Source organism: Marmota flaviventris, chromosome X (assembly GCF_047511675.1).
Source record: "Marmota flaviventris isolate mMarFla1 chromosome X, mMarFla1.hap1, whole genome shotgun sequence".
Taxonomy (NCBI): Eukaryota; Metazoa; Chordata; class Mammalia; order Rodentia; family Sciuridae; genus Marmota; species Marmota flaviventris.
The window spans coordinates 1,601,340-1,624,820 of NC_092518.1; the positions used below are offsets into that span (position 1 = coordinate 1,601,340).

General features: G+C 42.3%; 1 protein-coding gene and 1 pseudogene across 5 annotated transcripts in view; one reads left to right on the forward strand and one right to left on the reverse strand.

Annotated features, from left to right (window-relative positions):
* The window catches only part of LOC114084545 (zinc finger protein 433-like), a 60,397-nt gene extending 39,211 nt beyond the window's left edge, over positions 1-21,186 (forward strand). For 2 of the 5 annotated variants that reach the window (XM_071606533.1, XM_071606531.1), the window contains exons 2-5: positions 7,341-7,693; positions 15,019-15,145; positions 15,322-15,382; positions 16,060-21,186. In XM_071606533.1, coding sequence (XP_071462634.1) covers positions 15,112-15,145; positions 15,322-15,382; positions 16,060-19,822 — 3,858 coding nt within the window. In that variant the 5' untranslated portion in view covers positions 7,341-7,693; positions 15,019-15,111 and the 3' untranslated portion in view covers positions 19,823-21,186. Of the gene's footprint in view, positions 1-6,743; positions 7,694-15,018; positions 15,146-15,321; positions 15,383-16,059 lie in introns of those variants that run through there. The other 3 variants (XM_071606530.1, XM_071606529.1, XM_071606532.1) reach the window with 2 other exon arrangements.
* On the reverse strand, positions 7,415-11,622 carry LOC114084546 (F-box only protein 46-like; annotated as a pseudogene).
* Positions 21,187-23,481: the final 2,295 nt, after the last annotated feature.

A 23,481-nucleotide genomic window follows, 5' to 3' on the forward strand; every position in this document is an offset into this window, starting at 1 on the left:
CTGAGTATTCTTCATGTATGTTGAATACCAACCCAGTGTCACTATGCGTTGTGACAAAATTTTGTCCATTTGTCCAGCATTTCTTCTCATTCTCTCAAGTGTATCCTTTGAAAAACACAAACTTCGTTTTGATCAAGTTCTATTTACAAGTTTTTTGCTCACAGATCATGTGTTTGATGTTACATATGAAGCTGTCATGCCAGCCCAGATTTCTCTGTAAGTACTTCTGTGTCATTTTAGTGAAGTTCTGAAGTTTGCATTTAGTACTATGATGTATAGGCAATGTTTTTCGGTGCTGGAAAGTGAACCCAGGGCCTGCTAAGTGCCAGGTGGGTGGTTTGCTAGAGCTGCAGCCCCCACTGTGTGTCCTACTTTAACACTGAGGCTCCACTGGGAGCTGATTCTGTGACATTTGTGAGGTGAGAATGCTTCCTTTCTTTGTACATTAATGTCCAGGTGTTTTGGCAGTATTTTCCAAGACAGTGTATTTTCCGTTGATTTTCCTTTGCTCCTTTGTCAAAGATGAATGGAATAGATTTATACTGTGCCAAATACCACTGTGTCTTGATGATTGTAGATTTTTAGTAGTTCTTAGCCTCAGGTAGAGTTCATCCTGTGAATTGAGTGTTCATTACCATGTTGGTTGTTCTAGATCTTTTATTACTGATAACTTAAAAGAATTTTGATTAGGATTATATTGAATCCATAACTGAAGTTGGTAAGAATTGATGATAGCACTGAGGTTTCCCATGTGTAAACATAAAATATCTCCATGTGTTTTCCTTGTCTTTGATAGTCTCATTGGAAGTTAGCAGTTTTTGTCATACAGATTTTTATCAGATTTATGTATGAGTATTTCTCTTTCATTGGTTCTGTATAAGTGGTGTGTGTTTGTTTTTCTTTATGGTTTTGTTGCTGGGTGTTGGACTCAGGGCTGTTCTACCATTGAGCTACATTACCAGTCCTTTTAATGGTTTTGTTTGGAGAGAGAGTCTTGCTAAATTGCCCAGGCTGGCCTCCAAGCTGGGATCATCCTGCCTAGGCCCCGTGAGTGGCAGGGATCAGAGGCATGGCCTCCATGTCCAGCTTGCTGCTGTCAACAGGATAATCATTGCCCTGTTTATAAACATGACAACACTGACATCACGGAGTTGCTTTTTGTGATTCTTTGGGGGATTCCACATAGAGTAAAGATCATGCTGTCTCTCTATAAAGACATGGTGTTTTTCTGAGCTTGAGTGTTTTTCATTATTCTTGATTTTTCTCTTTAACTTTTTATCTAATCAATATTTATTATTTAGCTTTTTGTTATGATGGGTAATGTTAATTGGTTTTCCAATTTTAAATCAGCCTTGAGTCGCTGTAATAATTCCCTCTTGGCTGTGGTGTATAATTTTTTAAATTTATTTTTGGACTCAATAAAGTAATGTTTGAGGAATCTTGCATTCATAATCATGAGAGTCATTCATACTTTCCTTTTCTATATAATACTTTTCTTTATCTATTTAATTTTGATAATTTGGTAACATAGAGCTCAGAAAGAATTAGGAGGTTTTAACTCAGCTTCTGTGTTCTGGAAAAAAACAGTAGAAAGTTGGTGGCAGGTTTAAGTGTCTCCTGGAAGCCTGTTTGACATGTCAGAGCCTTTTTGTGTGTGTGTGTGTGGTGGGGGGGGGGGGGGCGGTAATTAGTTATTGAGCCTGTTTTTTTGTATTTCTCCTTGTGTGTAAGTTGTAGGAGATTGTTGATAAACCCAGTCTGATTCCCTCTTTAAAATTGGGAGCCATCTTGCCACAAAGACATGAAAAGCTAATTTCAGGTTTACTATAAATTACTGCAAATTCTGATCTTGCTTGGAATGCCTGCCCGTGCCTTGAACTCACCCATGCCTGGCTCTCTCTGGGCAGATAGCAGCCCTCTCTGAAATTTTAGTGATGCCTCATCAATCTTGGCCTTCCCTGGCCAGAAAATGACCCTCTCTGAGGCTCTAATTACCTTCATAAACTCTGATGTGGAGGCCAGCAAAAATGTAAAGTAGCCTTGTGTTATGCTCCTCAGAGTTTTGTTATCTGTAATTTCTCAAACTCCTCTTTGGTGACTTTCTAGGCTATAAAGCTGTGCTACAAGAAAGCTCCAGAATTTATGAAGGTCATTAGAGCCTCAGAGAGCATTGTTATCTGGCCAGGGAAGGCCAAGATTGATGAGGCATCACTAAAATTTCAGAGAGGGCTGCTATCTGGTCAGAGAGCCAGGCATGGGTGAGTTCAAGGCATGGGCAGGCCTTCCAAGCAGTTTAGAATTTGCAGTAATTTATAGCAAAGCTGAAATTAGGTTTTCATGCCTTTGTGGCAAGATGGCTCCCAATCTTAAGAGAGAATTAGGCTGGGTTTATCACATGCTAGGGAAGCACTCTTGCACTGAGCCACAAGTTCAGTCTCTGTCCTTTGTATTTTGGGCCTTATGTCAGTTTATCAGAGTTGCTGATGTTCATGAAGGGCTTGATTTTGCAGACTGCAGATTTCCTGATTGTGGTTTCATCAACACCCACTCTGTTACCTTCCTGTGCTTGATTTAGGTTTACCTTGCCCTTCTTTCTCTGGTTTCCTGAAGTGCAAGTTTCAATGATTGCTTTAGCTCTTCTTTTCTGAAAGGTGCTTTGGATGCCTTAGATACCAATGATGCATCCCCTGTGCTGTTCTCTACAGATTTCCTATGGTGGACTTTTGCATTTCATTTCCTTTAAAATGATCACCTTTTCTCTCACCTCTTTGTCCTGATCTGTTGAGTCCTGTGCTTCACCTCCCTTTGCCTGGAGGCTTTCCAGCTGCCTCTGATCTGATTTCTGCTTTAACTCCCATGTTCTTTGAGCATACCTGGGCTTTCACTGGTGTTGCACACTCTCACGGGTGTAGTTTAGGGCTCAGAATGTGCCTTGTCCTGGGGGGTGTTGCTGTGACCCTGAGAACTCGGTGTGCTTTAGTTTTGAGTGAAGGCCAATGAGGCCCTCCTGTCTGCTTCTCTGTCCCCATGTCTTTCCTGACAGAGTTGGGCTGATGTCTCCCAATGGAAGTGTGGATTCGTTGTCCTGGGCAGTTCTGTATGTCTCTGCCTGATGTGTTTTGACTTTGTTTCAGGTGCATGCTTATTAAAACTCTCAGACAGTTAATTGAAAGTTTAGCCTAGGGAGGGCACAGGCCTGTAATTACAGTGGCCAGGAAGGCGGAGGCAGGAGGACTCTAAGTACAAAGACAGCCTCAGTATCTTAGAGAGGCCCTGAATAAATTATATAGAGATCCTATCTCAAAACAAAAATGAATAAATAAAATTAAAAAGGGCTGGGAGTGTGGCTCAGTGGTTAAGCACCTCTATGTTCAAATTCTGGTACAAAAAGAAAAGAGGAGAGGACATTTAACCTAGGCATTTGGGAGCCTGATCTTTCTCAGGGTTGGTCAATCTCATGTGTTGTTTGGTGTTGAGTATTCTTTGTATATTTTGTTGTTGAAAAGTGAATGGAAATGTGTTCTCCCCTTTTCTCCTATGTTACTGTTCCTGTTGGGAAGGCTTCATGCATTTGCTGAGTCGCATTCCTCACACTAAAACACTCAGGGTCACTCCAGGGGAACTGGGCTGCGTGAAATATTCACACAAGAGACACAGATACCTTTTTCTTGGGGTTCTGTGATGGCTCCACTGAACTTAAGGGGAGAGAGAGAGAGAGAGAGAGAGAGAGAGAGAGAGAGAGAGAGAAAACACTTGCTGAACCCTTTCATTGAGAAAGAACCATTCCAATGAGGCAAGGGGTCAGGTTTCAGGGGGCTGAGTCTAGCTTCCTGATGTCTGTGTCAGCAGGTTGACTGACATCTAGGAAGGCCACACCCAAAGGCAGAGCAAGAGCAGGGGACACACAAAGGGAGTTTCCAAGGAACATTCTATCCCAAACAGGGCAAAGGGGTAGGATTACAGAAGAATAGGTGAGTGTAGCTCAACCTCAGGGGTGACACCTACATCTGAAGACATGCCTTTGACTTCCTGAGCTGGGACAGTGCCCAACTGACCATGAAATGTAGTGATCTGTCAGAGCCTCTTGCTTCAGGACTGGAAGGTGGGGGGTCATTAAGAGTGGCTCCCCACATATTTCCTCTTCCTTAATATTTGAAGGCAATTGGGAAATTATATCCTTCCGTCACTGGATTCTTGGTCCGAGGTCATCATGATCTGCTATTGAAACACAAAAGGCATTAGTAGAAAACATACTATCTCAGGGACATAACCAACTTGGAAGATCCAGGTTATTATTATTATTATTATGCCAAACACTCATCAGAAGACTCTTCATCTTTTCTTGACTTATTGGGAAGCCTTGCACTTGGCAATGGTAACATGGACATGTTCATTTGGCATGGTGTTTCAGCCTTTCCATGGAGCAGAGGGCTCAGTCACAATATTTATTACAGTGGCTTTTTAGAGCATTTTAACTCAGTTCTAATTTTTGCATCAGCATTTATCTGACTATGAAAGACCTTGGAAGTAATTTAAGTCAAACATTAAGAAAATCCACATGTTGTAATTTTGAAACAGAGCCATAAAGACTGTATCATAGAAGCAAGGAATAATATTTAAAGTAATCACTTCAAAGATCATAAGACCGGAGCTGGCCTAGGTCTGGTTCATTGGCATGCACCTGTTTCAGACCCCAACATTAACTTCAGCAGAGTGTAGCTCTGAAATACCAGCCGGCAATACCTAGTGACGCCATAAGGTGAGTTGTATTCATACAGGCTACAGGATATTCATCATCCTTCCTCTTAACTCTCATATTTAAGGAGCCTATTAGGTCTGTTAGTGATGTACATATTCTGAAGGCAGAAGACAAACATCCAAACATCCTTTTGGGTGCCATCTCACTGAGGGTTAGGGTATTACCAATCAACCTCCAGGTGCCAGGCATCCTTGTGTAATTGCTTTTGTCCATTCTAGGAGACCAGCCTAAAATGTACCCACTATTTCTAGACCTCTTGTGTTGTACTGGCCAGACATTTGCATAATACTTAGGAATACTCAGGAATAATACTTAGGTGCCAGTTTCAATTGTAGAATGATTAGGGCAACCATGCATTGGTGGATATTTTAAAGAATAACTGGCCTATACAGGAAAAAAAAAATCTATTAATCTTTCTGACAATTGTTCAGTTAGGTAAATATAGTCTTAATCTCTAAGGACCAGCATGATTGGCTGCTTTAGGTTTCTTACATGCTGTCTGTTTCCAAAAGATATTCCCAGTCAGCCTGTTTACCACAGGATCAACATGTGGGTATAGCTGACCATGGCAGTTAGGAGAATTAATCTAGTTATGGGTGGACTTTCCAGTCCACACTGTAAAGTATATTAAAAATGGACCTGAAAAATGGGTCCATAGAAGTCTCTCTATCATTTTTACTTACCTGACAAGCTCCTGAAGCTGCATAGCTACAAACCCTGCAGCTGGAAATTGACCTTCCTGTACCAGGTTTCTCAGTCATTTTCATCACGACTGGTTTAAACTCTTCTTTGAAATCTGATTTAACTTACTGAGTCATGTTCAGTGCAGTGACATTCTCAATATTACAATTAAGAAAAAAATTTAAAATATTTTGTAAGATCTAGTGCGCCTCTGGGGTTCCCCCCCCCCTTTTTTGCCTTATAAATATTGATTTTATAGAAAGCACCAATTTAAAATTGGTCAGTTGCCACATACTAGAAGCTTCCAGAACCACAATTACGAATTTATGAAAAAACAAAAACATCCCCCCCAAAAAACAACAAACAAAAAAACACCCCAGACCAAACTGCTAGAAAATCAAGGTCCCAAATGACCAAAAGATTCTAAAGAAACATGTGGCTGGGGGTCAAGAGACCCCAATGCCTTAACAAGTACCCACAGTTGAAGGGAAAACCATGTAGAAATTCAAACCCACAGTCCTTTGCCCTCTGCCCCCCCACCCCCATGCTGTCAAGAGCAAGTCAAGGGCTTCCAAGTTTCCTGGGCTAGGAGCAAAGGCCACAGCTTAAGTAATGGGAAGAAGGAGAGTTTCCATAATTCGTTTTTTTTTTTCCTCTCTCTCTCTTCCCCTGTAGGGGAAGGGAACACACTGGTAGCTTGAGATTAAGGAGAAAACACTGAGTTTTCTTTCTTTCATGAGGAAAACATAGAGATGGCAGGCTGCTATGATAAAGTGCCAGATCCACCTTGTGATCTGATGGTCCCCAACTCCAAAAGAAAAGAAAGAACACAGCTCCAGATATAAAGAGCTGAGAGAAGGCACAGAAGCGGGCCAGCATGGGGGAGCCCTAGGTGGTACCCAAATTAGCTGCCCTCAGCTCCCTGCTGGTGGGTCCCTGGGGGTAGAGAGTGGCAGGAGGGGGGTGGGGCTGGATGCGGAGGAAATGGAGATGCTGGTGCAAACACCTGACCTGAGGGCCCGCGACCTGGGTCTGAGAAGTGGAAAACCAACAGGGGTCACCGGGAGTTCTGGGTCACCCTGAGCCTGGTCTCAGTTCTGGCGGGTGATCCACACTACCTGGACTGGGGTGTGGGCTGGTGGCCCAGTTCTGGTCCCTGGCTCCCAGGGGTGGGGGAGGGGTGGGCGTGATGGGCTCCTCCCCTTCCCCTCCCCTCCTCCCTGCCAGTGCGGTCCCCACCCAGCCCATTGCAGGGCAGCCTGCTGTGTCACCATCAGCTCAGCTCAGCGACAACACATCTAGTAGGAACATAAGGCAGGTCATGGTGGTGGGGCTTGGGGTGCCAGTGGCAGAGCCACACGTCGCCCTTCTCATCACCCATCTCGTACTGTTGTAGGGACAAATGAGGCAAGGCACCTAAGACAGCAGGAAACAGTTTTGTTTGGCTGCAGCCAGGTTCAGAGGGTGCAGCCTTTGCTGTAATCAATCAATCCCCTGAACCCAAGTTCAGGGAGTTTCAGAGTTTTATACCCAGCATGTAAGGGGAGGGGCTCAGAAGTTCACATAAAAGCAGCTTTTTCTCTCACTGTTCTGGGCAAGTTAACTCTTCAAGGACAACACCTGAGAAGGGGAGAGCTGCTTCTTCCCTTTCTTTCCTCCCCCTTCCTGCTGTTGCCATGGATCCTAGTTGTAACTTATCTTAATGTAGACATCTCTGTGAAGCCCAGCTCAAGGCCAGAGGCCTCGTTTGCACATTTCTTCAAAGTACTATACTGGATGGGTTTGTGATAACTAGTAAGGGGGTGTCCAGCACCTGGAGTGCTGGTATCTTTCAGCCAGTGGCCAAGTAAACAGGGTGGCACAAAAATAGGAAGTTTATCTACATTGAACTCTTTTGCAGAGACTCTTTTGCTGACAGTCCCAAAATCAGCCATGGTGAAGAGGGCTTTTCTGTGGAGAAAGAGGGTGCCCACTTCAGTATCTCTTGCGGCACTGCTTGCAAGGGTCATCGAGGTACAGGGGGTTTCGGCTCCAATGTGTGTGTGGCCCGGATGCTGAATGCCTCGAAATGATGCCCTTGAAGTGGTGGCAGGTGCACTTGAGAAGCCATCTTGGGGGCAGGAAGCTGAAGATCTTGACCAGCACGTGCTCAGGCGGCAGCAGCAGCAGCAGCAGCAGCAGCATGTACTGTGGTGGCTCCAGCAGCCTCTGGATCTTGAAGCGGATCTCCAGGAAGTCGTGTGACACGTGTCGGTAAAGGCAGCACAGGGAGGTGTCTGCTGTGCCCTCAGCATCATCTGGGCCTGGCGATGTGGTTGGCACATCAGCTGGGGGTGGCCCATCTGGCCCCTGAGACTGGAGGAAGGGAGCTGGCCGGGTGGGGTGGCTCCTGGGGACAGTCAGGCACTGCCTCTTCTCTTACTTTCTTGGCACCGTCCTTACCAAAGACACACTCGTCCACCACACCCGTCACCCCCACATCCATGCTCCAAAGTCCCAGGCAGGGGGTGGGGTGGGGCGGGGGGTCTGTCCTCAGGCCTGGAGGGCTTGGGGTCTCAGCCCCGCTGGCGTCATCAGCCCTAGGCAGCAGGAACTCCATGGTGCTGGGAAGGGCACCCTGGAGGGGGCTGATGAGCTGGTGTAAGTCACAGGTGATCTTGTCCTTGATTCCAGCTCCAGGGACCTGGGTTGCCAGGGAAGGCACAACCAGCCAGGCCCCGCCTCCACTGGGTAGGCTGCCTGGGGCTCCCTGCCATTGGAGACAGGAAGGCAGTGCCTACCTCACCAGGACCTGGCCCTGGCGATCCTCCTGGCGGAGGCCCTTGGTCGGAGGGCTATCCACCGGGCCTCAAAATGGCCTACTGCTTCAGCCACATGACTGCAGTCACCACCGCCAGATCTCCTTCAGACCCCAACCCCTTAGGTGGTCCACCTTGCTCAGCAGACACAAAGACCACAGGTGCTGGGGTGGTGGGGCAGGGACAGCTCTGCAGGGCCAGGGCACCCCTCTGTTCTACCAGGGCCACCATCTCTATGACAGAGAGCAAGTCCACATCCTTCCCTGCTGACCTGGGGTCCCCCTCGGCAGCAGGGGTCCCTCCTGGCCACCTGGGTCTGGAGGAGCTTTGGTGGGTTCCAGACAGCTTGGCCTTGGAGCTCCTGTCCCCCCTTGTCTTTATTTAATAAAACTGAGTCAAGGCTTGGCGTAAGCCATAGCACTACCAGTTTAAGTTATAGGTAATAGTACAAGTATTTAAACACTAAGAAAGAATTATCTTTTATGCATTATTGCAATTTCCCAATATAGACTAGTTGATCCATCCTAACAACTTAAAAAGAACTCTCAATCTCTTTGAGAGAAGGTCTCCAAATATCTCTGTATTTTAGAATATTATCCTTTCAGGACTGGGGATGTGGCTCAAGTGGTAGTGCTCACCTGGCATGTGTGGGGCGCTGGGTTCAATCCTCAGCACCACATAAAAATAAAGATATTGTGTCCACTGAAAACTAAAAAGTAAATATTAAAAAATTCTCTCTCTCAAAAAAAAAATTAAAGAATATTATCCTTTCAATAGGTGTCTCTTAATTATCTTTTAGAAAATATGATGAAGGTTACTTCCCAGTGGAGGGAATAACATATAAATCTTACCATATTTTTTGTGGATAATAGGTCTAGTCAGAGAACTTATATCAATGAATTTCCAACCAATTTTGCAACTTTTATTGCTCAAAACCAATGTGTGACTTTAATTTGAAGAACATCAATCTTAATAAAATGTTCTCCCAAATCTCACAATTATCCAACAAAAGTAATATATAGGAATTAGCAGAGTATTTGAGTCAGTCAATTTTAGTCCTCCAAGGAGAATTGTCAAAATTGGAATCTAAGTCAGCAGTTTAATATATTTAGTGTTTAGTCAAGGATGTGAATTTATTCACCAAAATTAATCCTTACCTGAAACAGTGAAAAATCATTAGGCAATAAAGACCTTCTTTAACAAAAATAAACTTAACATTTTAATAGGTCTTTATCTTGTCAAAATATGGGCAAATATTTTAGCTTATATCAGCATAGTAAAATTAGGGAAATACCCTGAAGTATCCTTGAATTAATCAGTTAAATTTTTATGGTCAATCCAGTACATATAAATGTTCTTCTCAATTGTTTTAACTTTCTATGTCATCTGTCTAGATAATGATGTAAAGATCTTTCTATTTAAACAACTACTTTTATCATTAAAATCTAGAATATAAAGACCTGTTTCACCCAAAGATGATCCCTTTCTTCTTCTTAGGACCTCCTATGTGTGCTTTCTCTCTGTTGAAGCATCTTTTTCTTTTATTAGAGTTTTTCCTAGTTACACTTTGGAACAATTTCTGAAAACCGTAGAGTCTAAGCAGATTATTATACTTTCATAAGAAATGTCTGAATGAAAATACAGTTAAAGCCCTTGGATATTCTTATAGACAAAGTCATATCTGTTTATTCTAAAAGTTTGTGCAGTAATTTGAGATTACTTGATTACGTTTTGAAAGTAAATTTATAGTAAAATACATTCATCTCAAATATCTGTAACTAAAAGGCAGAGCATCAGGTAAATGCATGTATAAGAAATATATAAATTATGTGTTTTCTGTTGAAGAAAAACAATTAGATAAATATATATTAATTAAACAATTTGATATGTTAATTATTTTATGGATCAACAACTATAGGTTATTCAAAGAGCATAACTTGTAGTTGTATTAACTTTATGTAACCACGTGGTTCTTAAGATATTTTGGATCCATTTCAATTTATTTTTAACTAAGAGTGCATTCTTATATATGATTCACACGATGTAGCTGAAATAAGATCCTTATGTATATTTTATTCTTTTTGACAATACATAGGAATGAGAATAAGGATTTCTTGATCACAGGAACATTGCCGGCTTTTGTTCCTGCAACAAGCAAATGCATTCCCATAACCTCCAAAATTAAAAGCAAAATATAAAGAGGCATATGTTTGATATTTCTAATCAATAGAACATTATTTAGTAACAACCATAGAGAAAAGTCAGGTTATGGAACTCAAAAATAACTTAAATTTGGGCTGCCACACAGTAACCTGTGGAATTAGGTTTTTCCTGGAAAAGATGTAGTTTGTTAGCATTTACAAGTGGGGATTCTTAAAAGTGCAGGCTCTGTAGTTTCAGGATCAAATCTGTGTGAAACAGGAAGGAAGGTTAGTGGCTGGGAGGCAGGACCAGAAGCCCTGTCTGAGTGACAGTGGAAGGACCAATAGGAAGCCTTGGAAATGCGGGAGCGGGACCAGGAAGTCCACTTGGCCAGCCAGGCTTTGGGTGGTTACCATGGTGATGGAAACAGCATGGAGCCCGTTGCCCATAGTTCAGGGAAGAGGCTCCCTGAGCTTCCCAGCGGGTTGCATTGCATTTGGTTTGTTCCTATGAAGCCTCCTCTGGAGACCTGCACTGCTGTTCGCACTCTTGCAGTTCATGGATGTTTTCCTGTATGATCCCTTCACAGTGTCCTCCTGTCTTTTGTACTTTCCCTGGGAGCACATGGGTCCTTTAAAGGTGAGTTTTAACCACAGACACCAGTGTTACTATCAGATTTTAAGGCATTCTGCACCCAGGCCAGGTTGCTTAAGGGTTCAAAGCACTGTTGGTGGTGGCTCTAGTTACAGACACCACAGGGAGCACCGGCTAGGCTCAGTTACAGTCTTTCTGATCCATAGGACAAGAGTGTAGCAGAGGTTCAGAACCTTCTGAGTATTCACAAAACAATAAAAATATAAAATTCACTTCTCTACAGGTAGAGAATCCTTGTATCATCTCTCAGCACAAAAATTTTCTTCCTTTTTTCTCACTGTCCCAGCACAGACTTCTAGTACATAAACACTCCTCCCAAAAAATCTTAATGTTTCAAAATATAAAGATTCACAAAAACAATCCCAAAAAGTGCACAAAAGCACTTTTCCCATGAAAGAGGACTGAACTTAACATATCCCACTAATCATCTTAATAATACTTTACATTTATTTAGAGTCTAGAATTATAAAATCATTTTTTATAAACACAGAATATTCCCAAATGTTTGAAAGTTTAACCTCACAGAGTTTTCTTCTAATTCACTTACTTTCTACAATTCAGCCCACATTACTCTGCAATCCGAAGCATGGTTAACTTCTGAAGAGAAATTCCAAATGCACTAAATTTATAAAAATCACTCTGGAGTGGCCATATGGGCCACCAATTGTCACATTTCTCACACTAAAACTCTCAGGCTCACTCCAGGTGAACTCTTTAGGTTGAGTGCCGCCAAAGGCCCTGACCTCTAAGAGCTGAGTCCCTCGGCAGGGACAAGCATGTGTCCATGTAAGGGATAGCAAATAGATGGCACCAACTCCCCTACCTCAGTGTTCTCAAAAGTTTCTTACGCTTAAAAGTAAAGGCCCTGATGTGCTCAGGCTCAGGCTTTCGGAGTTGTTCCCCTGGGCTCTGGTGCCACTACTAAAGTGTTGCTGCCAGATCTCTGGGTCTTGCCCTCATGTGCTGCTTCCCCAGAAGCAAGGAAAGAGCAGTGGAAACAGCAAGAGCTCAGTGCTCTGGCTCCTCCAGGTAGCTGTGCTGGGGCCTCTGCTTTAACACAGACCGGTGCTGCTTCACACTCTGTTGCTCCTGCACTCTGCCCACCCCAGCCTGGAGAGACAGCAGTGCTGAGCATGCAATGGATGCAGCTCTTGGTCTTCTCTGAAAGGGTTTCTCCTGGCCTGTGTGGGCTTCCTTACTTCCTCTGTATACCTAGGTATTCTTATTTGGGGGCACAATACAGTGGAGTGAACCCAAGTGTTTTGAAACAATGAGCCAAATCCCCAGCCCCCTGTATTTAAATTTTGTTTTCAATTTTGAGACAGGGTTTTGCTCAATTGCTTAGTCGCTCCCTGAGTTGCTGAGGCTGGCATTGAACTTGCAATCCTCCTGCCTGAGCCTCCTGAACCTGGGTATTTTTGAAACCTGATTTCCAAAAGAAATTCTTCCTCAGCTTTCTTCTCTAGACTTCAGGTGGTGGTTGAGTGCCAAAACAATAACTTGCTACTATTCCTATATGCAGGCTGTGGGTTTAGTTAACTCTTTTTAAGGAATTCCACCTATTTTTTCACAGTAATTTCTTCTGACTTAGAACAGTGAGAACCTTTTTAAAATTTCTTTAAGATGTTAACATAGTTAGTTCTGTGATAAATTTAATAGAAATTAAAGAAACTTGGAAAAGATCTGCTGTGTGCAGTCTGTAGCCAGTGACTAGGGTCTCATACTGGGAGGTCACACCCCTGTCCTGCACCAGAGAGGGGCTTTCTGAAGGGTGAGTGAAGGTCACACCCTGCTTGCTGCTCTCCAAGACTGCTTCATGGAGCTGTGGAGAACCTCTTGGGGCTTTCACACATGATGATGTTCTTGTTCTAATGGTTCTGCTTGTGTGTGGAACATTCCCTCTCTCTGGAGTCATCATCACCTGGGATGTAAATGATTTTCCTTCTTGCAAGGTCCGTTGACTATATTTGTGGGAGTCTCTTTCTGGGCTCTGTTCTGGTCTATGTTGTGGTAGTACTGTGAGGGCCCCAGACTCTGAGTTGTGTCATGTTGGTGTCTATTTTGATCTTTTTTTCTTTTCTGCTTATCGTTTTTAGAAAATTGTTTACCTTATTTTTCTATAAAAGTAAATTTTTCCTAGACATACTGGTGAGTACCTATAATCCTAGCTGCTGGGGAGGCTGGGGCAGGAGGATCATAAGTTTAAAAGATAGTCTCTGCAACTTAGGAGGCCCTGAGCAACATACAAGATCCTGTCTCAAGATATCAAATGTGTCAGGGATGTGCCTGTGTGGTTCTGCTCCCCTGGATTTGATCCACACTGCGTTTTTGTTTATTTATTTGTTTTTCAATTTGTCACACATAAATAAGTAAATAAAAATATATTTCTCTTAAATTTCTGAAATGGGTTTTAGTCTTTCACAGTTAAATGTACAATAAATCACATTTGTCTGCAGAATAGAGGGAGGAAGTACTTGCCACGTAGATTCTCATTTGCCTGGACCATCATTGTGATCTGTCCCCAAGACACCTGCTGTCACCCATAATTTTTCCATGCCATGAAGAACAGCTCACTAAAGGCTTTCTCTTGGGCTCCTACTAGCCTCTGTTGATACTGTCGTGCTTCAAATGTCATGTGTCTTATGTCCTTGAACATGGTTCTTTGTGAGTGGCAAGGTCCTGTTCTGGTAGGTGGTGTTTTTGGCTGTTCCACACTGTGCAGAAATCATAGCCTGCTTAGAGACCCACATGGAGTGGCCTGTTTCACAAGCAGTCAGCGTGGGGTATTCAGGATTCTGGGCTGCAAACCTGCTGCTTTAACACACCCTGGAAGTGCTTGTGCCTGAGGTTTCCTTGCACCAGCTGTGCTACAGGAATGAGGAATCTCTTTCATGACAGACCACCATTGTACATGTGGCCTATCTTGATCAAAGTGTCCTTGAGCAGAACGGTGGTGTGTGTCTCATGACTGTACATGATCTGAGTGAGACATCTGCTGTTCAGAAGAGCTTGAGAATCATTGGACATTCATGGTTGCCACAAGGTTTGGAAAAGGATTTTCTGCTGTCTGTTAAGAAAACTGTTTTTCAGACCTATATAACTTTGTAAGGCTGTTGTTTCGATAAGGTGACATCTGGGGGTCATCGAGTTTTTCCTAAGACATGCCATCTTTCCATACACCCCATTCTGCTTTGACATTAACCACTAGAAATTATTATATTGTTGTGTTTATTAATCAATGTGCTTGATTACTAATGGGTAAATTTGTTCTGCAGTAAAGCTCCTGCAAACTTCTAGTTGTCCTCAGTGTAATCATCCAAGTTGAGCTTAGTCCCCAGTGAACACATTGTGACAATCTGTGTGGAAGATTGTCTAACTGTTGTCTATGAGGGAAACTCTTTAGTGACTCCATACTCGGAGGGTGTGGGTTGGGGCTGATTCTAGGCACTTCTTTAAGGATGGAACAATTGACTTTCAGAAGGAAACAGGAGATCAGTAAATACCATGTTGTCTATATTAACTGTGTAGGCCCAGTGAGCCACTGTGGTTGGCAGGATCTCTCAAATGCTGAGTTTTGTGATCCCAGCAATTTCCTACTCAGTCAGCTTTCTTTTCTAAGGGTAAGTAATAAGGAGGGTGCTAATATTAGCTCTCTACTGCACAGGATGTTGGTAGGATGGTGATAGAGATGCAATCAACAAATAAGTTAAGGGTGACCCGAGAGCCCCTCTTACTTCCTGTGAACTCACCAAAAGTGAGTTCACCAAAGGAAGGGTGTACAACACTCTCTGTTTACCTTGTGTGTGGGGCCCAATTCTAGTGTTGGAGTGGCTGTGAGGACTTAAGTACACTAAAGATTTCATGGACAAAATCGTGGAATTAATCGGGAGGCCAGGGAATCGTGAACATCATGCATGGTGAGTATAGATTTCTCACACTGTCAATCTCTCCTGGCCTCCACTACACATTTGTGGGATATTTTAGATCTCAGTGACCTTTGAGGATGTGGCCGTGAACTTCACCCAGGAGGAGTGGACTTTGCTGGATGCTTCCCAGAAGAACCTTTACAGAGATGTGATGCTGGAAGTCTTCAGAAACCTGGCTTCTATAGGTAATAATGTTGTGTAGTTATTTAATCAAATAGAGAAGTCGTGTTTATTTTGGTCATTTATGTAGAACATGAAAAGACAATCAATTGGTGAATTATTGTAGCATAAAATGCTCCATAAATTTGGAAAAGCATTTCTAGCTCCTAAAAATTTATAATGTTTTGGTTTGGCATTTTAGGAAAGAGATGGGATGACAAGAACATTGAAGATCAGATCAATAATTCTGGGAGTAATCTAAGGTAATTGTACTCACAAGAGGAATCCTTGAGGGAATCTGAGAATGTCATATAAATGTGCACAACTTTAAATGTATTTATTCTTACAAGATTTTTTACCAAAAACATATACTTAACTGAGACTGGGGTTGTGACTCAGTGGTAGAGAGCTTGCCTAGCACACTTGTGGCACTGGGTTCTCTTCTCTGCACCACATTTAAATCAATAAAGTTTATTCACAACTGAAATAAATTTTACATACATGTGTATTTAACTGTAAAATATACTCAGTCTTTTCAAAGTACTTGACATGCAAAAGTACTATGAAATTGCATATGTAAATATCACTGTTTGGATAATAGTCATAGGCAAGCTGTGTTGCAAAGCATTGTTTCCTCTCAATCTCTTTATTTTCTGGCAATTTGAACAAGTTGGAAAACCTAGTCTTTACCTGATGTTGGTAGTAATGTAAGCCTAGCACCTTTAAATAAATATAAAATCATGAATGAATCAAGCATTAATCATGTGCTGATCATTCTTTAAAGAAATCTTATGGTAAACTTCAAAGGCAAAGAACAGTATGGGGAAATTTTCAATGAGATTCCAGTTCTTAAGTAGACAAAGAAAAATTTTAATAGAGTGAATTCATATGACGGCATTATGTGTGCAACTGACTGCATATGTCCTTCATACCTTCACAGGCACTTCAGATCTCACTGTGGGCATGAATGCTATAAACATGAAGAGTGTGAAGAGAAGCCATGTGAATTGAAACAATACAGAAAATCTCTGGTTTCTCTCAAAAGTGTTCACACACAAATGTTAACACAAACTGGAGATGGACCATATGAAAGTACAGTATGTGGAAGAGTCATCAGTTGTTCCAGTGACATTCAAAGACATGAAGATTCTCATACTGAGTGCCAACCCTATGAATGTCAACAATGTGGTGAAGCCTTTTCTTCTCTCCCAGCTGTTCAAAGACACATGAGAACACACAGTGGAGGTAAACCTTTTCAATGTGAGGTATGTGGGAAAGCCTTTCATTCCCCCACTTTATTTAGAAAACATGAAAGAACTCATTCTGGAGAGAAACTCCATAAATGTAAACAAGGAGGTAAAACTTTGGTTTCATTCACAAGTCTTCGATGTCACATGATCAGGCACACTGGGAAAGCACATTTCAAATGTAAGGTATGTGGAAAAGACTTTGCTTATCCCAGTTTACTTAGAATACATCAGAGAACACATACTAGAGAGAAACCCTATGAATGTCCACAATGTGGGAAAGCCTTCAGTACTTCATCTTACCTCCAGATACACGAATGGACTCATACAGGAGAGAAGCCCTATGAGTATAAGCGGTGTGGAAAAGCCTTCACTCAGTCTGCTCACCTTCACTCTCATGAGCAAACTCATACTGGAGAGAAGCCCTATAAATGTCAACAATGTGGAAAAGCCTACACTACTTCATCTTACCTTCAGATACATGAAAAAATCCATGCTGGAGAGAAGCCCAATGAATGCCAACAATGTGGAAAAGTCTTCACTACTTCTTCTAACCTTCACAGACATGAACGAACTCATACTAGGGAGAAGCCCTATGAATGTAAGCAGTATGGCAAAGCTTTTACTCAGTCTTCTAACCTTCACTCAATTGAAAACACTCATATGACAGAGAAATCCTATGAATGCCAACAATGTGGAAAAGTCTTCACTACTTCTTCTAACCTTCACAGACATGAACGAACTCATACTAGGGAGAAGCCCTATGAATGTAAGCAGTATGGCAAAGCTTTTACTCAGTCTTCTAACCTTCACTCAATTGAAAACACTCATATGACAGAGAAATCCTGTGAATGCCAACAATGTGGAAAAGTCTTCAGTACTTTTTCTAACCTTCAGATACATGAACGGATTCATACTGGAGAGAAGCCCTATGTATGTAAACTGTGTGGAAAAGCCTTTGCTAGATCTCCTCAGCTTCACATACATAAACGAACTCATACTGGAGAGAAGCCCTATGAATGTAAGCAGTGTGGAAAAGCCTTCAATGACCCCTCTAACCTTCACAGACATGAAAGAACACATACTAGAGAGAAACCCTATGCATGTCAACACTGTGGGAAAGGCTTCAATACTTCAAGTTACCTTCAGATGCATGAACAAATCCATACTGGAGAGAAGCCCAATGAAAGTCAACATTGTGGAAAAACCTTTGATACATCCAGTGAACCTCACATGCATGGAAGAACTCACACAGAAGAGAAGACCAATGAATGCCAACCATGTGGGAAAGTCTTCAGTACTTCTTCTTCCCTTCACAGACATGAATGGACGCATACTGGAGAGAAGCCCTATCAATGTCAACAATGTGGAAAAGCCTACACTACTTCATCTTACCTTCAGATACATGAAAAAATCCATGCTGGAGAGAAGCCCAATGAATGCCAACAATGTGGAAAAGTCTTCACTACTTCTTCTTACCTTCACAGACATGAACGGACACATACTGGAGTGAAGCCCTATGAATGTAAGCAGTGTGGCAAAGCCTTCACTCAGTCTGCTAACCTTCGCTCCCATGAGCAAACTCATACTGGTGTGAAGCCCTATGAATGTAAGCAGTGTGGCAAAGCCTTCACTCAGTCTGCTAACCTTCGCTCCCATGAACGAACTCATACTGGAGAGAAGCCCTATGAATGTAAACAATGTGGTAGAGCCTTTGCTAGATCCAGTGAGCTTCACACACATGGAAGGATGCATACTGGAGAGAAGCCCTATAAATGTCAACAATGTGGAAAAGACTTTGCTGCCTACTCTCAGCTTCACAGACATGAAAGGACGCATACTGGAGAGAGGCCCTATGAATGTAAACAGTGTGGAAAAGCCTTCAGTGACCCCTCTAACCTTCACAGACATGAAAGAATGCATACTGGAGAGAAACCCTATGAATGTCAACAATGTGGAAAAGCTTTCACTACTTCAACTCACCTTCATAAACATGAACAAATCCATACTGAAGAGATGCCCAATGGAAGTCAACATTGTGGAAAAACCTTTGATACATCCAGTGAACCTCACATGCATGGAAGAACTCACACAGAAGAGAAGACCAATGAATGCCAACCATGTGGGAAAGTCTTCAGTACTTCTTACCTTCAGATACATGAATGGACTCATACTAGAGAAAAGCCCTATGAATGTAAGCAGTGTGGCAAAACCTTTGCTAGATCTTCTCAGCTTCACATACATAAACGAACTCATACTGGAGAGAAGCCCTATAAATGTCAACAATGTGGAAAAGACTTTGCTGCCTACTCTCACCTTCACAAACATGAAAGGATGCATACTGGAGAGAGGCCCTATGAATGCAAACAGTGTGGAAAAGCCTTCACTGTGTCCTCTAACCTTCACAGACATGAAAGAACACATACTAGAGAGAAACCCTATGAATGTCAACATTGTGGGAAAGGCTTCACTACTTCAAGTTACCTTCAGATGCATGAACAAATCCATGCTGGAGAGAAGCCCAATGAAAGTCAACATTGTGGAAAAACCTTTGATACATCCAGTGAACCTCACATGCATGGAAGAACTCACACAGAAGAGAAGCCCTATGAATGCCAACAATGTGGAAAAGTCTTCAGTACTTCTTCTTACCTTCAGATACATGAACGGACACATACTGGAGTGAAGCCCTATGAATGTAAGCAGTGTGGCAAAGCCTTCACTCAGTCTGCTCACCTTCGCTCCCATGAGCAAACTCATACTGGAGTGAAGCCCTATGAATGTAAGCGGTGTGGCAAAGCCTTTGCTAGATCTTCTCAGCTTCACATACATGAAAGAACTCATTCTGGAGAGAAGCCCTATGAATGTAAACAATGTGGTAGAGCCTTTGCTAGATCCAGTGACCTTCACACACATGGAAGGATGCATACTGGAGAGAAGCCCTATAAATGTCAACAATGTGGAAAAGACTTTGCTGCCTACTCTCAGCTTCACAGACATGAAAGGACGCATACTGGAGAGAGGCCCTATGAATGTAAAGAGTGTGGAAAAGCCTTTGCTACATCCTATCAGCTAAACAGACATGGAAGAACACATACTGGAGAAAAGCCCTATGAATGTCAAAGATGTGGTAGAGCCTTTGGTAGATCCTGTGAACTTCACGTACATGAAAGAATACATACTGGAGAAAAGCCCTATGAGTGTAAACAGTGTGGAAAATCCTACACTACTTCGTCTTCCCTTGTGATACATGAGCGAACTCATACTGGAGAGAAGCCCTATGAATGTCTACAATGTGGGAAAGCCTACACTAATTCCTCTTCTCTTCTGATACATGAACGAAGTCATACTGGAGAGAAGACCTATGAATGTCAACAATGTGAAAAATCCTTTGTTACATCCTCTCAGCTTCACTTACATGAACAAACCCATAAGGCAGAGAAATTGTACTCTTGAACACAACTGGTAAAGTCTTCTGTTATTACTGTTCCTCTCATCAACATGTTAGAAGTTTATAGGAGAAAAATCCTTTAAATGTGGAATGTGGTGGGTCAATATTTCTTGTCCCCTTCAAACACAAAAAAGGGCTCACTGTGCTGAATATTGTACTGGGGATTGTACTGGAGATTTGGTCTGGTGGCCCTCTACCACTGAGACACATCCCCATTCCTTTTTGTTTTTTGAGACAGGGACTATCTAAGTTCCTTATGGTCTTCCTAAGGTGCTGAGGCTGGCCTCAGACTTGTGATCCTTCAGCCTCAGCCTCCCAAGTCTCTGGGATTAAAGGCGTACACCACCACATCTGACTGAATAAGTGTCTAAATGTGAAAAATATGGTAAATCATTCCATTTTCTCTGTTGCCTTCAAAGCCATTTCAGTCACACTGTGAAACAAGCCCTCTGAATTGGGGGGGGGGGGGGGATTTGCTACATTCCATCAGCTTCACATCCCAGACCTACTTTTCTTCTCTTTTATGAAAATTTTCCCTGTTTCTTCTGGGGACTGGGAAGATTCTTTTGGAAAGATTTATGCCAAAATGAATAAGTCCTATGTGAGTAAGAAATACAAAGGGCTCAGGTGTTCCAGTTTTGTTCAGTTGTATGAAAGGACTCAGACTGTAGAAAATCCTGTGGATAAGCCATGTGGGGCAGTATTCAGATTTCACAGTTTCCTCCAAAGACATGAAAGGATTCACATCAGGGAAAACCCTACTGCTCTTTAAACGATGTGGTAACACTTTCAAATTTCCAGGTCTCTTGTGTTTTAATGTCTTTATACATGTAGTTTGTTTTTTTTGCTGTTGTTGTTGTTGATGATGATGATGATGATTGTTTGTTTTTGCATTACAATTCTTATTACACATATATACCACAGTTTTCATATCTTTATATATAAAGTATGTTCACACGCAATTTGTGTCTTTATATATTTACTTTGAGTAATGATGTCCATCACATTCCACCATCCTTGCTAATCCCCTGCCCCCTCTGTTTCCCTCCCATCCCTGTCCCCTATTTAGAATTCATCTATTTCTCTCTCCACACCACTATGGGTCAGCCTCCTTATATCAGAGAAAACATTCAGCATTTTTTTGGGGGGGATTGGCTAGCTTCACTTAGCATTATCTTCTCCAACGCCATCTATTTACCTGAAAATGCTATGATTTTATTCTCTTTTATTGCTGAGTAAAATTTCATTGTGTATATATGCCACTTTTTTTTTTTTTTTAATTTATTCATCCACTGAAGGGCATCTAGGCTGGCTCCACAGTTTAGGTATTGTGAATTGCACTGCTATAAACATTGATTTGGCTGTGTCATTGTAGTATGCCGTTTTTAAGCCCTTTAGGTATAGTCCGAAGAGAGGGATAGCTGGGTCGAATGGTGGTTCCATTTCTAGATTTCCAAGGAATGTCCATACTGTCTGTACCAATTTGCAGTCCCATCAGCCGTGTAGGAGTGTACCGTTTTCCCCACATCCTACCAACACTTATTGTTGTTTCTCTTCATAATAGCTGCCATTCTGACTGGAGTGAGATGATATCTTAGCATAGTTTTGATTTGCATTTCTCTGATTGATAGAAATGATGAGCATTTTTTCATATATTTGTTGATTGATTGTATATCTTCTTTTGAGAAGTGTCTCACAGGTCTTTTTTGTGACCACTCATCTGACTTGAGCCCCCAGTATGGTATCATCTCCCTCTCTCACCTAGAGATTTCCCAGATCCTGATCTCTCAATTGTGTCCCAGATTGTAGTCCCCTTCCCTCTCTTATTTATCAGGTCCCAACTGCAGGGCCTCTCAGCCCCAGCTCACTCCAGGTGGGTGGCGCACTGCACTCCTGTCCACCTGAGAGCTGATCTTGTATTGGGAGGCCACTGTGACCATTATCACCGCTGGGGGGTGGCTGGAAATCAGGTACCTGCTGAGATGGCAATTCCATCTGTGAGCTATGTCCCCCATAAAATGGCGAGGAAGGTGATTCAAGATGGAGTCGCTCTGCTTCCAGAACCCGGGTGTCCAGTGAGGTGGGGGAGCTGGCCGATGGCCTTGTGCTGTGGACAGGTAGCAGCCGAGTGAGCTGCGTGGGAGCAGCGCAGCCTGGAGCTCTGCAGAGGGGCTGAGGTGCTTCTGTTGAGCCGCTGGAGAGCCGCGTGTGGGCTCGAACCTGGGCCCTGGCTCCAGAGGCCCAAGACTCACTGGAGCCCAGGGGCTCTGGTTTCTGCGCGGGTGGTCACAGCGCTGGTGATTTCTGTGAAAACCCACGGCTTAGGGGGCTTCTCCCTCTCTCTGAGATGCGGTGTTCCGTCTAGGCGAGACCTTGTGGAGAAGCAGCCTGCCTACTTCCTGGGCTTCACCAGGGAGCAGCAGAAACAGCACCTCCTCTAGCCCCACCTTCCGTCTCCAGGCCTCCGACCAGTGGGAAGGATCGCCCTGGAGGAAAGCGCCAGAGAAGAAATGTGGTGAGACTTCAGTTGACTCACATTCACTTAGACTTGCTCAGACCTGGGGAAATTTTTTTTGAATAATAATAATAATTGTAATAATAATAATTATTATTATAATTATATAATTAATAATAATTATAATAATAATATTTATAATATTATAATATTTACAATAATTATATTAATAAATATATAATAATAATAATTATTATTATTGTTATTATATTATTATTATTTTTACTACTACTTAACCTAAAGGTGCTTAACCACCAAGCCACATCCCAGTCCTTTTTAAATTTTTTTTTTTCAATTTTGAGACATGGTCTCACCAGTCATGGTGCTAAGTTGCTGAGGCTGGCCTTGAACCTGTGATCCCGCTGCCTCAGCCTGATATGGTCCTGCACTGTCCTCAGCCAGCAACCTCTTTTTTGCTGAGGGGAAAGTGTGTGTGCCTTCATTCCTCCTGTGTCTCTTCAGAGGTCATAAAAATGCAGCCTGCAGTGGATGTAGGGATTGTTTCAGCATGAAGATGTGAAAGTAGCATGTTTTTCTGAGTTGAATCTCTCTTATTGTTAGATTCAATTTTTCTGTATTTTAAGTTTTCTGCATCTGTAGTCAACTCCCATATTATGACATAATCTTATATATACTGTGCATGTATGTGTGTATGAAAAAGTTGTGTTAACTTTCAGTCACAACATTTTAATTCTTTTTTAGAGTTTTTTTCTCTCTCCTTCCATTAAGTACATTTTCTCTTATATTGTCCATTTTTTTTTTCCACTAAAGGCTTTATCAAATAAATGGTATTTTAAAACTCTGGTCTCGGGGCTGGGATGTGGCTCAAGCAGTAACGCGCTCGCCTGGCATGCGTGCGGCCCGGGTTCGATCCTCAGCACCACATACAAACAAAGATGTTGTGTCCGCCAAATACTAAAAAATAAATATTAAAAAATTCTCTCTCTACCTCTATCTCTCTCACTCTCTTTTTTTTTTTTTAAAAAGAAACTCTGGTCTCATAATTTGAAAACTTTTTCCATATGTAATTCTGATATTTTCTGTGTCCTCAAATATTGTATGACTTTTACATATGTTATGACAAAATAAAAATTGTGAGAGGTTTTAGATATATAATTACCAGGCTCAGAGAATGGAGAAGAGAAAAGG